The sequence below is a fragment of the Cetorhinus maximus genome, chromosome 19, assembly GCF_964194155.1.
Source record: "Cetorhinus maximus chromosome 19, sCetMax3.hap1.1, whole genome shotgun sequence".
Classification (NCBI taxonomy): domain Eukaryota; kingdom Metazoa; phylum Chordata; class Chondrichthyes; order Lamniformes; family Cetorhinidae; genus Cetorhinus; species Cetorhinus maximus.
The window spans coordinates 78,459,778-78,473,153 of NC_135897.1; the positions used below are offsets into that span (position 1 = coordinate 78,459,778).

A 13,376-nucleotide genomic window follows, 5' to 3' on the forward strand; every position below is an offset into this window, starting at 1 on the left:
TGCAACCACTATCTTCTAGAAGGACAAGGGCAGCAGATACATCGGAATACCACCACCTGGAAGTTCCCCTTTAAGCCACTCACCGTCGTGACTTGGAAATATATTACCATTCCTTCTGTCACTGGTCCAAAATCCTGGAACTCTGTCCCTAACAGCACTGTGGGTGTACCTACACCATATGGACTGTAGTGGTTGAAGAAGGCAGCTCACTACCACCTTCTCGAGAGCAAGTAGGAATGGGCAATAAATGCTGGCCTCGCCAGTGACGCCCACATCCCATGAATGAATAAAAAGGTCTGTTTTTTGTCTGACACTGTCCTGCTTTTGAAAAGCAGACACGTCGTCTGTTGCCTCAAAAAGCCCACCCTCGACCTGTTGGTCCTCTTCAACTACAGCTTCATCTCTAACTTCTCTAATCACCTCCCAACTCTATATTCATCTCTCTCACAACTCTATTCAAGTTCCTTCGTATAGCTTCCACCCTTCCCATAGTCCTGAGACCACCCTGGTCAAAGAAACCAATGTCATCCTCTTTGACTGTGACCATGGGATGTTGTCCCACCTTGTTCCCTTCCATCTCTCCTCTATGATCAATCTCAGTTGGACTATCTTTTGCATGCTTTCCATCACATCTATCTTGATGCAGTCATTGTACCTCCAGCAATGACTTATCCTCATCCCCCACATGGTCCTATTTGGAGTTCCTCAAGAATCCATCCTTGGCTTACTTCCCTCCGTCAAATGCATGCAACCCCTCAGCAATATAATTTTAGGCATGCAGTCAATATCCATATTGATACTGATGATACCCAGGCTCTAGATATTTACCACATTGCTTGACCCATGACCACATCTGTTTGATACTGAACATCAGGAAAATCAAGCCATTGCTTTTGAGCCTCATCAAAATTTTTTTGCATGCTTGTCACCAACTCCATCAACTTACCTGGATGCCACTTGCACTGAACCAGGCAGTACCTACCTTGGATAAAAACAGAAAGTGTTTGAAAACCTCAGCCAGTCTGGCAGCATCTGTGGAGAGAGAAACAGAGTTAACATTTCAAGTCAGATATGACTCTTCAGAGTTCTGAAAAGGAGTTATATTTGACTTAAAACGTTACTCTGTTTCACATTCCACAGATGCTGCTAGTCCTGCTGAGTATTTCCAGCACTTTGTTTTTATTTCAGATTTACAGCATCTGCAGTATTTAGTTTTCATTTCAGTACTTAGCTCAGTACATCTTCAACTCAGGGCTGAGTTTCAAACCAATTATTTTATACACCAGTAAGATCATTACACCTTTGCATCTACTTAGGGTTGCAACATCTGGTTGGACCTATTGCAGAGGATTCAGTTAGACAATATTCACTGCATTCTGCAAATGCCATGGCATTTACTTAATGGCTTGATATCTATACTTTGCTGAGGATGCCACTGACTGCCATTGAAAGCTGTAATTTTAAATACCTGACCTGAATATGATAGTGCTGAAATTGAAACTCCAGGATAGCTTCATAGTCGGAGATCACATCTTCCTTATCATTTGTTCTTCCACCAGGTGGTACTTGTCCTGCTCCTGCTGGCTTGTGCCAGTAAAGATAGCAAGAGGGGCTGCTGCAGGCACAGTGAGGCTGGATCATTAATATGTCTAAGGCTGAGTTAAATTTTTAATCTACAAGGGAGTCAAGAGTTTTGGGGGCAGGGAGGAAAGTGGAGTTAAGGTCACAATCAGATCAACCTTATTGAATGGGTTTGGAAGGTGCTATCTAAGGAGCCCTGGTGAGTTTCTGCAGTGCATATTGTAGATGGTACACACTGCTGTCACTGTACGTCAGTGATGGAGGGAGTGAATGTTTGTGGATGGGGTGCCAATCAAGTGTACTGCTTTGTCCTGGATGGTGTCAAGCCTCTTGAGTGTTGTTGGAGCTACATTCATCCAGGCAAGGGGAGAGTATTCCATCACACTCCTGACTTGTGCCTTGTAGGCTATGGACAGGCTATGGGGAGTCTGGAGGTGAGTTACTCACTGCAAGATTCCTAGCCTATGACCTGTTCTTGTAGTCACAGTATTTATATGGCTATTCCAGTTCAGTTTCTGGTCAATGGTGACCCCCCCGGGATGTTGATAGTGGGGGATTTAGCGATGGTAATGCCATTGAATGTCAAGCAGCGATGGTTCAATTCTCTCTTGTTGCAGATGGTCATCGCCTGGCCCGTGAGTGGCGTGAATGATTCATGTACCAGTACCTCCAGATCCCTCTGCACTGCAGCATTCTGCAATCCTTCCTTTTAAATAATATTCTGGTTTTCAACTCTCCCTGCCAAAGTGGACAACCTCACATTTTCCCACATTATACTGCATCTGCCAAATTTTTGGCCTCTCACTTAACCTGTCGATATCCCTTTGCAGATTCTTTGCATCCTCCTCACACCTTACTTTCCTACCTATCTTTGTACCATCAGTAAATTTGGCTACAATAAAGATTCCTTCAACCAAGTCATTACATTTCAGACACTCCCAATACTATATTCTTAGTGATAACACTGAATCAGGACTGAATCTAATTTCATTTAAGTGTGTATAGGCTAAATGACATTTCCAAAATATGTTACTAGCACTCATTAATGATCATTAATGTACATTTTTGTTTTTCCTTTTCTTTTTCTTTATTAATTAAACAAGGGCACCAGAGATTGAATTAATGATTTTGTTGATTCAGTTTCCCATAACTGAGATACCTTGTGCATCATAACTTGTGATTTATGATCTCACTTAATCTGACAATGTTTGACACTTAAAACCTTGATTGTCCACACACCATTACCATAGTCTGCTTTATATCCACAGTCATTTATATGGGGGTTGGGACTTACTTTTGCATAAACTAGCTAAAAGGCAGTCAAGTGTTCTTAATTGATTTTTCACTGACGCTGGATTCATGATCCAACAGGATAAGCAGCTATTATAAGGATATTCAATGCTTGAATTTACTATGTTCTGAAATGTGGCTTTGGATCAGGAAGCAAGGCTTCATGGTGGGAAAACTCACAGGAATCAGGCTGTCAACATTTTTAGCTGCACCCCATTTTAAAATTAATGCACAGTTGAGATGTATGTATTTAAATGTGGGCCTTATCTGTACATGTTAGCAATTTGATATAATCTAAAATGACATTGGAAAGTTAAGATATCACTATGCCAAACTAAATATAGGTGCACTTTTAACTGTTAGCAGGTTCCAATAACTGCTAGCAGATCTCCCACAGTATTGCAGATAGAGTTACCACTTTAAGTGTTATGCATACTCGTTCTCTTCTTTTATGCTAAAGAAACGCCGTTTAGGTTCTAATTTTTGGTTGTTAGTGTTAGCTGTATAGCTTTGACTGAAGTTATAATGCTAATGATAAAATTAGAATAAACAAAGTTTTCATAAAGTAGTAATTAAGTTTATTCAATTTTGTTCCCTGCAGATAAGCCTCAAAACTGGGACATATGGTACGAGAGCAAGTTTGACGATTGTGGAAAAGAAGCCTGCCTGTCATTTTCAAAGGACGTTTTGTGTTCTCGTGTTACAGTTGACCATAACTATTATGCTATTTGTCAGAACCTGCTCTCTAGATATGCCACCTGGCGTGGTACAACAGGAGGGCTCCTGCATAATCCTCCAATAGAAATAGTCAGAGTTGGCAGACTGGAGGCCTTGCTTGAAGAATGTGCCAACCCAAAGAAAGAATATGGTCGATTCCAGGCAGCAAAAGAATTGCGAGACTACCTTGCAAAGCTGAACAATAATGTAAGGTAGCTCAATATGGGATCTGTTGTTTTTCGCACTATAGATTTGAGATTTGAATTGAACACGAGAGCTGTTCCTGTGTAGAATGTAAAACGTATTTTGAAGAATACAATGCAGAAATGCCACTGCATAGCATTATAATTCATGCTTGGAACAACAATGGACATCTGCAAACCAGTGTGGGGGACTGATTATCTGATTAGAGCATTGAGCTATTATTGACTTGTTCTCTGATTGCCTGCAGAGTAGTTCAGATGAAGACCAGCAGGTCACTGGAGATAATAGACCCTGACAGGTTGAATGATTGCACATGTGTCAAAGGGCAATTGACAGAACACAGCATTACTGTCACAATTTGTGAGGCTGATGCCTTTACTGAGGAAACCTTGCTTAACTTGAAAGTCTGTTTAAAGGCTTTAACCTACTGATGTTGTCTTGATCTTGTCTATATTTTGAATAAGGAAAGTATTAAAAAAAGTTTGTATTAAAAAACTTACATATACTGCCATCAAAATGAATGTGCAAAATTTTGATACACGTTTGCCCATACTCCTTTTCAAATATGTGAACATATTTCTAATTTATCTGTGAACTGAAGCACTGAGAAAATATGGCATTGGAGTATACTGTCCAAAACCTTAAACCATTCCCTCATCACCATTAAGCAATAATTTCATGTTTGCAAAGGATAGGAAGAGGAAAAACCTCATTATTTGTAATTATTGTACAAGACATCAGTGAGCATGAAATAGTGACCTGAGGTTAATTTGTTTCAAAGCAGCAACATTAAACTAAAAGACCCGGATAATCATTTGAGGACCTTTAGAGGGTACTTCAAAGAGAATCATGTTGACTATTCTATAAATAAAATTAGGAGAACTTTCTTTCCAAGAGGGGTGAAGGAGGCAGACAGAAAAGCGTCCAGTATTTGAGCATATACCAAAGAATAAGAATTGTCCCAAAATTACCCTTCCCTTGGTAGAAGAGAAGAAACCTATTTATTAATTGAAACACCAGTGAAAGTACAATGAGCAAGTCTTTCAATGGCTATTTATATATTAAAAATGCATTAACTAAAACTGGGATAAGGTTTTTGGTCACAAGTTTACATTTGCTATATGTGCTTGACTGGTTTTTTTATTGATATACTGGGCTGACAGATGGCAATTGCGTTCTGCTGCATATTACATGTTGGTACAGTATTGTAATTTGAATTTAGTTTAGGGTGAGCGTTTTCCATTTGTTTAACTAAACTATATTAATTTGTTTCCAGTTTAAAAAAAACAGTTGTGTGTGTTTGGCACATTAAACAAAAAGCCTCATAGTTTGCGTGGAAATGGGGTGGAAAATCTGCTTTTCTTGCTGATTAGCTGGAGTGCAGCAGTGACACCATTGCCAGCTACTTTCATGCTTGTGGTTCAATCTGGATAAATGTTAAGCTGTTCCCCATAAAGTAATTTTGTGACTTTAAATGCCATTTTAAATCACGCTGATGCTTTTGATTCTAAAACTAGCTTGAGTTGGCTTCATTGCAGGGAATTGAATGCTGCAATATCACCACAAAATACAATAGAAAGCAATAGTGTTTATTTTTCTTTTTTTCTAAAAAAAAAATCCTCAGACACTGAAGTAATCAGATGATAGTTTGTTTAACGGTGCAAATGTAGCTTTTATTGTGTACTTACAACTTATTAGTGATGATATGGTTGACTCCAGATTGGGATTTTTGGAGGTTTGTAAATGCTGGAAAATGTTGTCTTCACTTTTTTTTGTATGTTCTCATTTAGTTTCAATGTTCTATCATAATTGTTTGACTCACTGTGCCTTTCATTCAAAAGTTGTCTTTATAACTTAAAGTGGATTCATATAATAAAACTTTACTTATTAAAATGTTCTTGTGGGTGCTGCCCTTGGAAAGCAGAAATCCATATTTTTGAATAAGTTACCTTCTATTTCATACAGAGACTGGCAGTTGTATTATGTGTTCCCTCAGGCAGTGCTTTATTTACACTGCATGACTAGCGCAACTATTCTTCTGCTCTTGCACAACGCTTCTTTATTAGCAGTTAAAATTTATAGGTTTAGAAAATGCAGGTGGTAGTGTTCAGTTTCTAAACATATAAATTAACTGTCGTAGCTTTAAGAAACATCCAACAAGTCAAAGAAACATTACCACGTTTTAAATCCTTTTCTACATTGCACTGGAATTCCATAAAACGTCAAACTTGAATCTCTTCAAGCCAGGCTGAGTCTAGATTTAAACCTCAACTTTGTAGCGATGCTAAATAAATGCAGCCTTGCTGACTCCTACCCCAATTTGCCCCATCAATAATCTGTACTGCCAGTGCTGAGCCTACTTGATCTTTGTTAATATTCTTGTTTTCAGTCACAGATATGTGGAGTTCACCATTTGATTCCATCTGCATTCTTCTCCTTCCCAGTTCAGTTGTGCTTTCACCTCAAGCTGATGAACGATTAGAAACCAACAATCTCAGGTAGAGCCAGAACATAGGCTGTCAAACTCAGCATACAATTTTGTTGAATTGCTCCACTGTGCAGCTATTATATTTGAAGGACATCCTGTTTCTTCATGGATTGAAATGTAGTGCAGGAGCAAAGCCAGAGCTCATAATTAACACAGCAAATTACAGTAACAGAATTTGTAAAAACCTGTCCAATTACTTTTTGCAGAGTTGCTATTAATTTACTATTAATTAAATTCAAATTTGCTTGAGTGAATAATAGTGAAATGTAGTACTATCTCCACACTAGTGTTTCAATCTACCAGCCGTATTTTTGAAATTTATTCCCTCACACAGCGTTCTCTCTCAGAATTATGGTTCCATGGACACCTTTGACTATCCAAACCAGGTTATTTATCATTTGAGAGTCTAAACATGAGGGTCAATAGGCTATTTGACCATGTAGAATATCATATCTAAGGTTGGTTATTTCCTCAGCCTGCATCCTTTCAAAAGGATTTCCTGGTCATCTATCTGGAGCTGGATAACTTCCCACTTTCCTAAAGCCAATTATAGCACACCTATTTCCACACTGGCTCAGATCAGCTAAGGCAGCACGGACCAGGAATTCAAACTGATAGATTACTGGGTCCAATTGCTTATACTTATAGCCTGAAATGTAATGCTTTTTATTACTTTTATTCAATTTTTAATTGTTTAAAACCAGAAGCAGAGTATTCATTAAAGAAATGCAACTCCGTATTGACAGTTCACATAGTTTTTATCACATTGCTTATATTTTTGGAGCCTATTGTAACCTTCCAATTATGTTATGTAAGTCATGAGGTTCTGAAATCTTATATAAAAACAATACTTCTTGAACATCTGTTAAAGTACTTGTCACCTTTTTGATGCTTGATTCATGGGAGCTGATGTTTACAGTACTCCCTTTTGCCACAGTACTCCTTGGGCCCACTCTCTAATGCTCGTACTACCCTCCATGCCCAAGCCTGTCTTGGTTTTCTCTAATCTGTGCTGCATTTGGCTCACATGAGGTACCTCCCTAGTCTGTATTTTTTCTGTGTGACTTCCTAATTTATCCCTAGTCTTAGATGATTTTTTTTTCCTTTCAATACAGCTTATTATCGAGTGAGTGTTCCCCCTCCCCTCTTCAACTTTATCTTTTTTACTTTGTTTCCAAGCATACCTAAAAATGAGGTATCAACCTGGTGAAGCTATAACACAGGACCATTTGCGTGCCAAACAGCATAAGCAGCAAGCGATGGACAGAGCTAAGCGATCTGACAACCAACAGATCAGACCTAAGCTCTGCAGTCCTGTCACAATTAAACTCGCTGGAGGAGGAGGCTCCACAAATATCCCCGTCCTCAATTATGGAGGAACCCAGCACAGCAATGCAAAAGATAAGGCTGAAGCATTCGCTACAATCTTCAGCCAGAAGCACCAAGTGGATGATCCATCTTGGCCTCCTCTGGAGGTCCCCAGCATCACAGATGCCAGTCTTCAGCCAATTTGATTCACTCCATGTGATATCAAGAAGCGGCTGAAGGCGCTGGATACTGCAAAGGCTATGGGCCCTGACAATATTCCGGCAATTGTACTGAAGACTTGTGCTCCAGAACTTGCCGCACCCCTAGCCAAGCTGTTCTAGTAAAGCTGCAACACTGGCATCTACTGGGCTATGTGAAAAATTGCCCAGGTATGTCCTGTACACAAAAAACAGGACAAATCCAACCTGGCCAATTACCACCCCATCAGTCTACTCTCGATCATCATTAAAGTAGTGGATGGGGTCATCAACAGTGCTATCAAGCGGCACTTGCTTAGCAATAACCTGCTCACTGACGCTCAGTTTGGGTTCCGCCAGGGCCACTCAGCACCTGACCTCATTACAGCCTTGGTTCAAACATGGACAAAAGAGCTGAACTCCCGAGGTGAGGTGAGAGTGACTGTCCTTGACATCAAGGCAGCATTTGACCGAGTGTGGCATCAATGAGCCCTAGCAAAACTGGAGTCAGTGGGAATCAGGGGGAAAACTCTCCGCTGGTTGGAGTCGTACCAGCACAAAGGAAGGTGGTTGTTAGAGGTCAGTCATCTCAGCTCCAGGACATCACTGCAGGAGTTCCTCAGGGTAGTGCTCTCAGCCCAACCATCTTCAGCTGCTTCATCAATGACCTTCCTTCCATCATAAGGTCAGAAGTGGGAACGTTCGCTGATGACTGCACATTGTTCAGCACCATTCACGACTCCTCAGATATTGAAGCAGTCTATGCCCAAATGCAGCCATACCTGGACAATATCCAGGCTTGGGCTGACAAGTGGGAAGCAACATTCGCACCGCAGAAGTGTCAGGCATTGACCATCTCCAATAAGAGAGAATCCAACCATCGCCCCTTGATGTTCAATGGCATTACCATCACTGAATCCCCCACTATCAACATCCTGGGGGTTACCATTGACCAGAAACTGAACTGGACTAGCCATATAAATACTGTGGCCACAAGAACAGGTCAGAGGCTAGGAATCATGCAACGAGTAACTCACCTCCTGACTCCCCAAAGCCTGTCTAACATTTACAAGGCACAAGTCAGGAGTGTGATGGAATATTCTCCACTTGCCTGGATGAGTGCAGCTCCAACAGCACTCAAGAAGCTTGACACTGTCCAGGACAAAGCAGCTTGCTTGACTGGCACCACATCCACTCCACCAGATGATAGCAGCAGTGTGTACCATCTACAAGATGCACTGCAGGAATTCACCAAGGCTCCTTAAACAGCACCTTCCAAATCCACGACCTCTACCATCTAGAAGGACAAAGGCAGCAGATAGATGGGAACACCCCCAGCCAGCAAAGCACACATCCTGTGAATGAATTTTTAAAAAATGTAAATGCTGGTGGTATTTATCTCAAAAGATAAATACCAAAGTTTCACAATCAATATTATTTATTGGCCATTGAAAGAGGAGACAAAATGAAAGGTGGAGAAAAATGATGGTGACAGTGAAAGATAGGCAATGTGATGACAGGTGCATGGGAACAGTACACCTACAAATTCCCCTCCAAGTCTCACATTATCCTGACTTGGAAATATATTGCTGTACCTTCATCATCACTGGGTCAACATTGTAACAGCATTGTGGGAGTACCTGAACCACACAGATGCTCAACGTATAAGAAAAGGCAAAACTGGAGATGCTGGAAATCTGTAATAAAAGGAAAATGCTGGAAACAGTCAGCAGGTCAGACAGTATCTCTTGACTTGAGCAAGAAAGAGTTAATATTTCAGGTTGATGACTTCATCGGAACTCCGATGAAAGGTCATTGTCCTGAACCATTAAAGATTGTTTCTCTCCCCACACAAGCTGCCAGCCATTGTGGTAGGTTGGCCAGATCAATGTGTTTGATGGATTCTTTATCTAAAGAGCATTTTCATTTAGACTTCATAGTTAACCTTTAGCAGAGGTATAATCAGACAGGGAATCTTTCAATTAAAAATAAACCATTACTGCAATGTGGTACACTAGGACTGTGGGATTTTTTAAAGGGGGAGAAAAAGCAGAATAATTAGCAGAAGAGCCAATGGCCAATAAATAGGATTCAAATTTATATTTTGGGCTCCTTAAAATCTATAATTACAATCCACCCTTATACATTTTTATATGTATGTATATATTTTCTTGTGTTTAACCAGTTCTTATTCTATTTTGAATTTTCCTTTTTCTGGTAATAGCAATCTGCTGTTGTTGAGGCAAATAAATTTTAAAATCAAATTTCAAATTTTTAGATGTAAAAACTATTCTTAAGCATTTTGCTAATTTTCTACATTTGTGTTAATTTCTGACCATTTGGGTTCAAATCCAGATTAGACTAGCCTAAGAATTGATTATTTAGCAAATGAAAACAAGACAGAGTCTAAATTAAATAGTCGTTTGGTAGTACAGAATTTGAGTATTGCTGAAAAAAGAGACATGTCAAATCTTTTCATCTTACACTTATCAGGTACGAATATAAGGAGAAAACAACGAATTAACCTGTAAGTGAAGAGAGTGCTGATTGGTTGGCAAGTAGACTCTGTAGAAATGTTGCTATGAAGAATGCACCAGTGATGGTGACTGACAGTTAATTGCCAAGCATTGTTTGAAATTTAAACAAGGCAGCTTAACCCTGATTGGTCAATGTATTGCCCTGAGGAATGAGTCAGCAAATGGCTGTCACTTATTTTGTTTAGCTGAAACAGGCGCAATGTGTGTACATACATGCCCTTTCTGTTTGCGAAGAACAGGGCAATGTGTATATGTAGCTTCCAGTACATGCAAATGCGCCACACTGCAAGCCTGACTGACAACCTTAAAATGGTTATCAGTGTAATTCTTAGCACACTGAGGGTTATTTAGCAAATGTTGTCCAATCGCAGAATCAGATCTAATGTTGGACACTGTGTTTTGAGTTTTGCCAGCATGGGCTGGTTGGGTACGGTCTGTACCTTGCCCATTGTGAACAGTGGCTGGGGCATGCTGTTTGATATGATCCGCCAGTCTTTGGGACGTAAGGCCTACATACCTAGCATCGCACTGGCACTGAAATTCATATACCACATTAATCGTTTGTGTGATAAGCAGAACAGCTTTTTGGCTTGACGGCAGCATCCGGTTAGTGGTGAATACTACTCGTGTTGCTACTGCATAGTAGCAGCGTGAAAAGCTTCGACGTGTGTCTTTTTTCAGCAACACTCGAGTCTAAATTCTTGCGTTTTATAATGACAAACATATTTATTTTCCTAACAGCTGTCCGTTAATTTTTAAATTTCTGTGGGTTAACATTATTGTCCACTGCTTGCATATATATGCATTGCCCTCTGGCAGTCACACCAGTTAATGTGTACAGTAAGGTTACTTTCAGAGGCAAAGCGGGGATTGATGCCCTGCGTGTACAGTTTCTTAGTTGTGGGTGAGACAATTAACGAAGAAAACACCTGCAGCTCATATGCATCTTAAAGAAAAGAATGATTTCTAAATGCAGCAATCCATTTTAATTAAATGAAACGGTGGCTGAAAATTGGCACTTGTGCAAAGTCAAATTTGGCAAATTTCAAGGATAGATTATTAGTTTTTCATTTGAAATCTGCCATCTAGTGGCATTGCCCTGGTAATGAACGATGCCTTTGCACGATACAGCATATCTGACTTTTCACGAGAGATGCTTCTGATTTTGTATGACTTTAAAATCGGAGTTAAGTTGACACCTGTGTAATCTCATAACATCACCCAATTCAACTTGCATGCCTATTGGAATTATTTTTTTTTTAAAAAACCACAAAATGCAGTGAGTAAACATTTTGCCTTTCACCCCAAGACATGGGTTCAAACTCAGCTAGGGTGAAAGCCTATATGCCTGCTGAAGGAAGTTTGCGTAATATGTTTTGTTTCTGTTGAATATGGAATGCCCAGCACAGAACTACTCTTAACATTGTCAGCCTCATTCAGGGACATCACAGAATGGAAACTGTAGCAATGTGGAAAATTGTGTCATTTTGATATAGTTGTGGATGCTCTTATTAGGCTGAGGCATATACTGTTGAAACAGGACATTATTCCATATGAAAACATGATATCAAATACCAGACCCTGGAGTGCTCAATACTGAGGACAGGAGCTCAATTTTCCTGCACAAGGCCTGATAAGAGAAGCCAACAACTGCACAACTAGGTACTCCTCGCTGTGTAATGTAAATTGGACACAAGTTTAATTTTTAATAGTCTTTTCTTCACAGTTCCTTCTGTCTCTCAGGATGGGGGATGCATTAATTATTAATGATGAGATTTTCCTTACCAGTAATGAAAACCTCAGAACTCATACCAGGATCCCACTCCCTTCTCCATCCTATTTGGCTGCGGTTGGATGTGGCAGGTTAATGTAGTTGGAGGATTGTTGTGCTAGGTAACTTTATCACCATGTCACTCCACATGCTGCACACGCTCATCTTTAATACTTCTATTTGTATTTTTTTCAATTTAGAAGCATGAACTTAAGATTGGAGAACGAATTTGTTCCTTTTCTATACATCTCAAAGTTTACATATTACAGAATGAAATTGTTGCTACAGTGATAAATGCATTAAGTAATCATAGGAAACGTGCAATTGCGTAATTTGAACCATTTCACTGAAAGCTCTGCCTCCATGAAAGTGCTCAACTTACATTTTTTTAAAAATCTTCTGGATAACACTTACACAGAAATTATAACAGTTCTTGCTGAGGGGTGCTTATGCCTAAATCTCCTGCGGAGCTTATTTACATAGACTGGAACATAAAAATTGCAGTAAAAGAAGCGCAAATGCAATGCTGTCAATCGGGGTGGTAGTGAGTGGACTGCTGTCTTTTGCCATGACGCCTTGCTCTCAGAGGCTCCTGATGCTCCACTTCCTCTTCAATTATTATGCAGAACAATGCCCATTGGGAAGTAAGACCGTTCCAGCTGCTTACTCCTTCTAAATGCATGGGGGTGTGAAATTTTTTGTGTGCAATGGGACTGAAAGCCCTTTTGTTATTTATACTGCAGTGTTAGGTCAAGACATGAAAAGAAATCCAAACTGTATATATAACAAAACATTATTGTTTTTGCTATTTTTAAAATGGACTCTCTGATCAACCAAAAAGATAGCTACTACAAGTCACATGAGCACAGGACTGGCCCTTTGTTCTTGAAGCTACCAACAGCAGTTACAAAAGAAAAGAATTCCCCTCTCATCCTATGGAATCTCACACCTCATTGTACACCTGTAATCAACGAAAGCAGAACTATCACAAAGGGAGAGATCGAAACTCATTATACCGGAAGAGATACTAATAGCCACCTCTTCTCTCTCTCCTAAGAGGGATTCTGGCCAGAAGCATAGAAACTGGTGCATGTCACATGACCCAAGACTCTGACCTTTTGAGCAGTTTAACATTATATCTTTGCCTCACAGGCAATCTGCTGTTTAACATCCAACCAGTGAACACCAAGAAGCAGGACTCCAGGCTGAACAACAACCTGCTCCACAAAGCCTGTCTCTGCTGGAAAATTTCCTACCATCATCTGCAGGACTGACCCAGTCTC

The 13,376-nt window shown here is 40.0% G+C and overlaps 1 protein-coding gene across 2 annotated transcripts in view; it reads left to right on the plus strand.

Moving 5' to 3' along the window:
• Positions 1–7,143, plus strand: part of dipk2ab (divergent protein kinase domain 2Ab) — a 243,085-nt gene extending 235,942 nt beyond the window's left edge. For both annotated transcript variants that reach the window (XM_078564227.1, XM_078564228.1), the window contains one exon: positions 3,473–7,143. In XM_078564227.1, coding sequence (XP_078420353.1) covers positions 3,473–3,804 — 332 coding nt within the window. In that variant the 3' untranslated portion in view covers positions 3,805–7,143. The remainder of the gene's footprint in view (positions 1–3,472) is intronic.
• Positions 7,144–13,376: the final 6,233 nt, after the last annotated feature.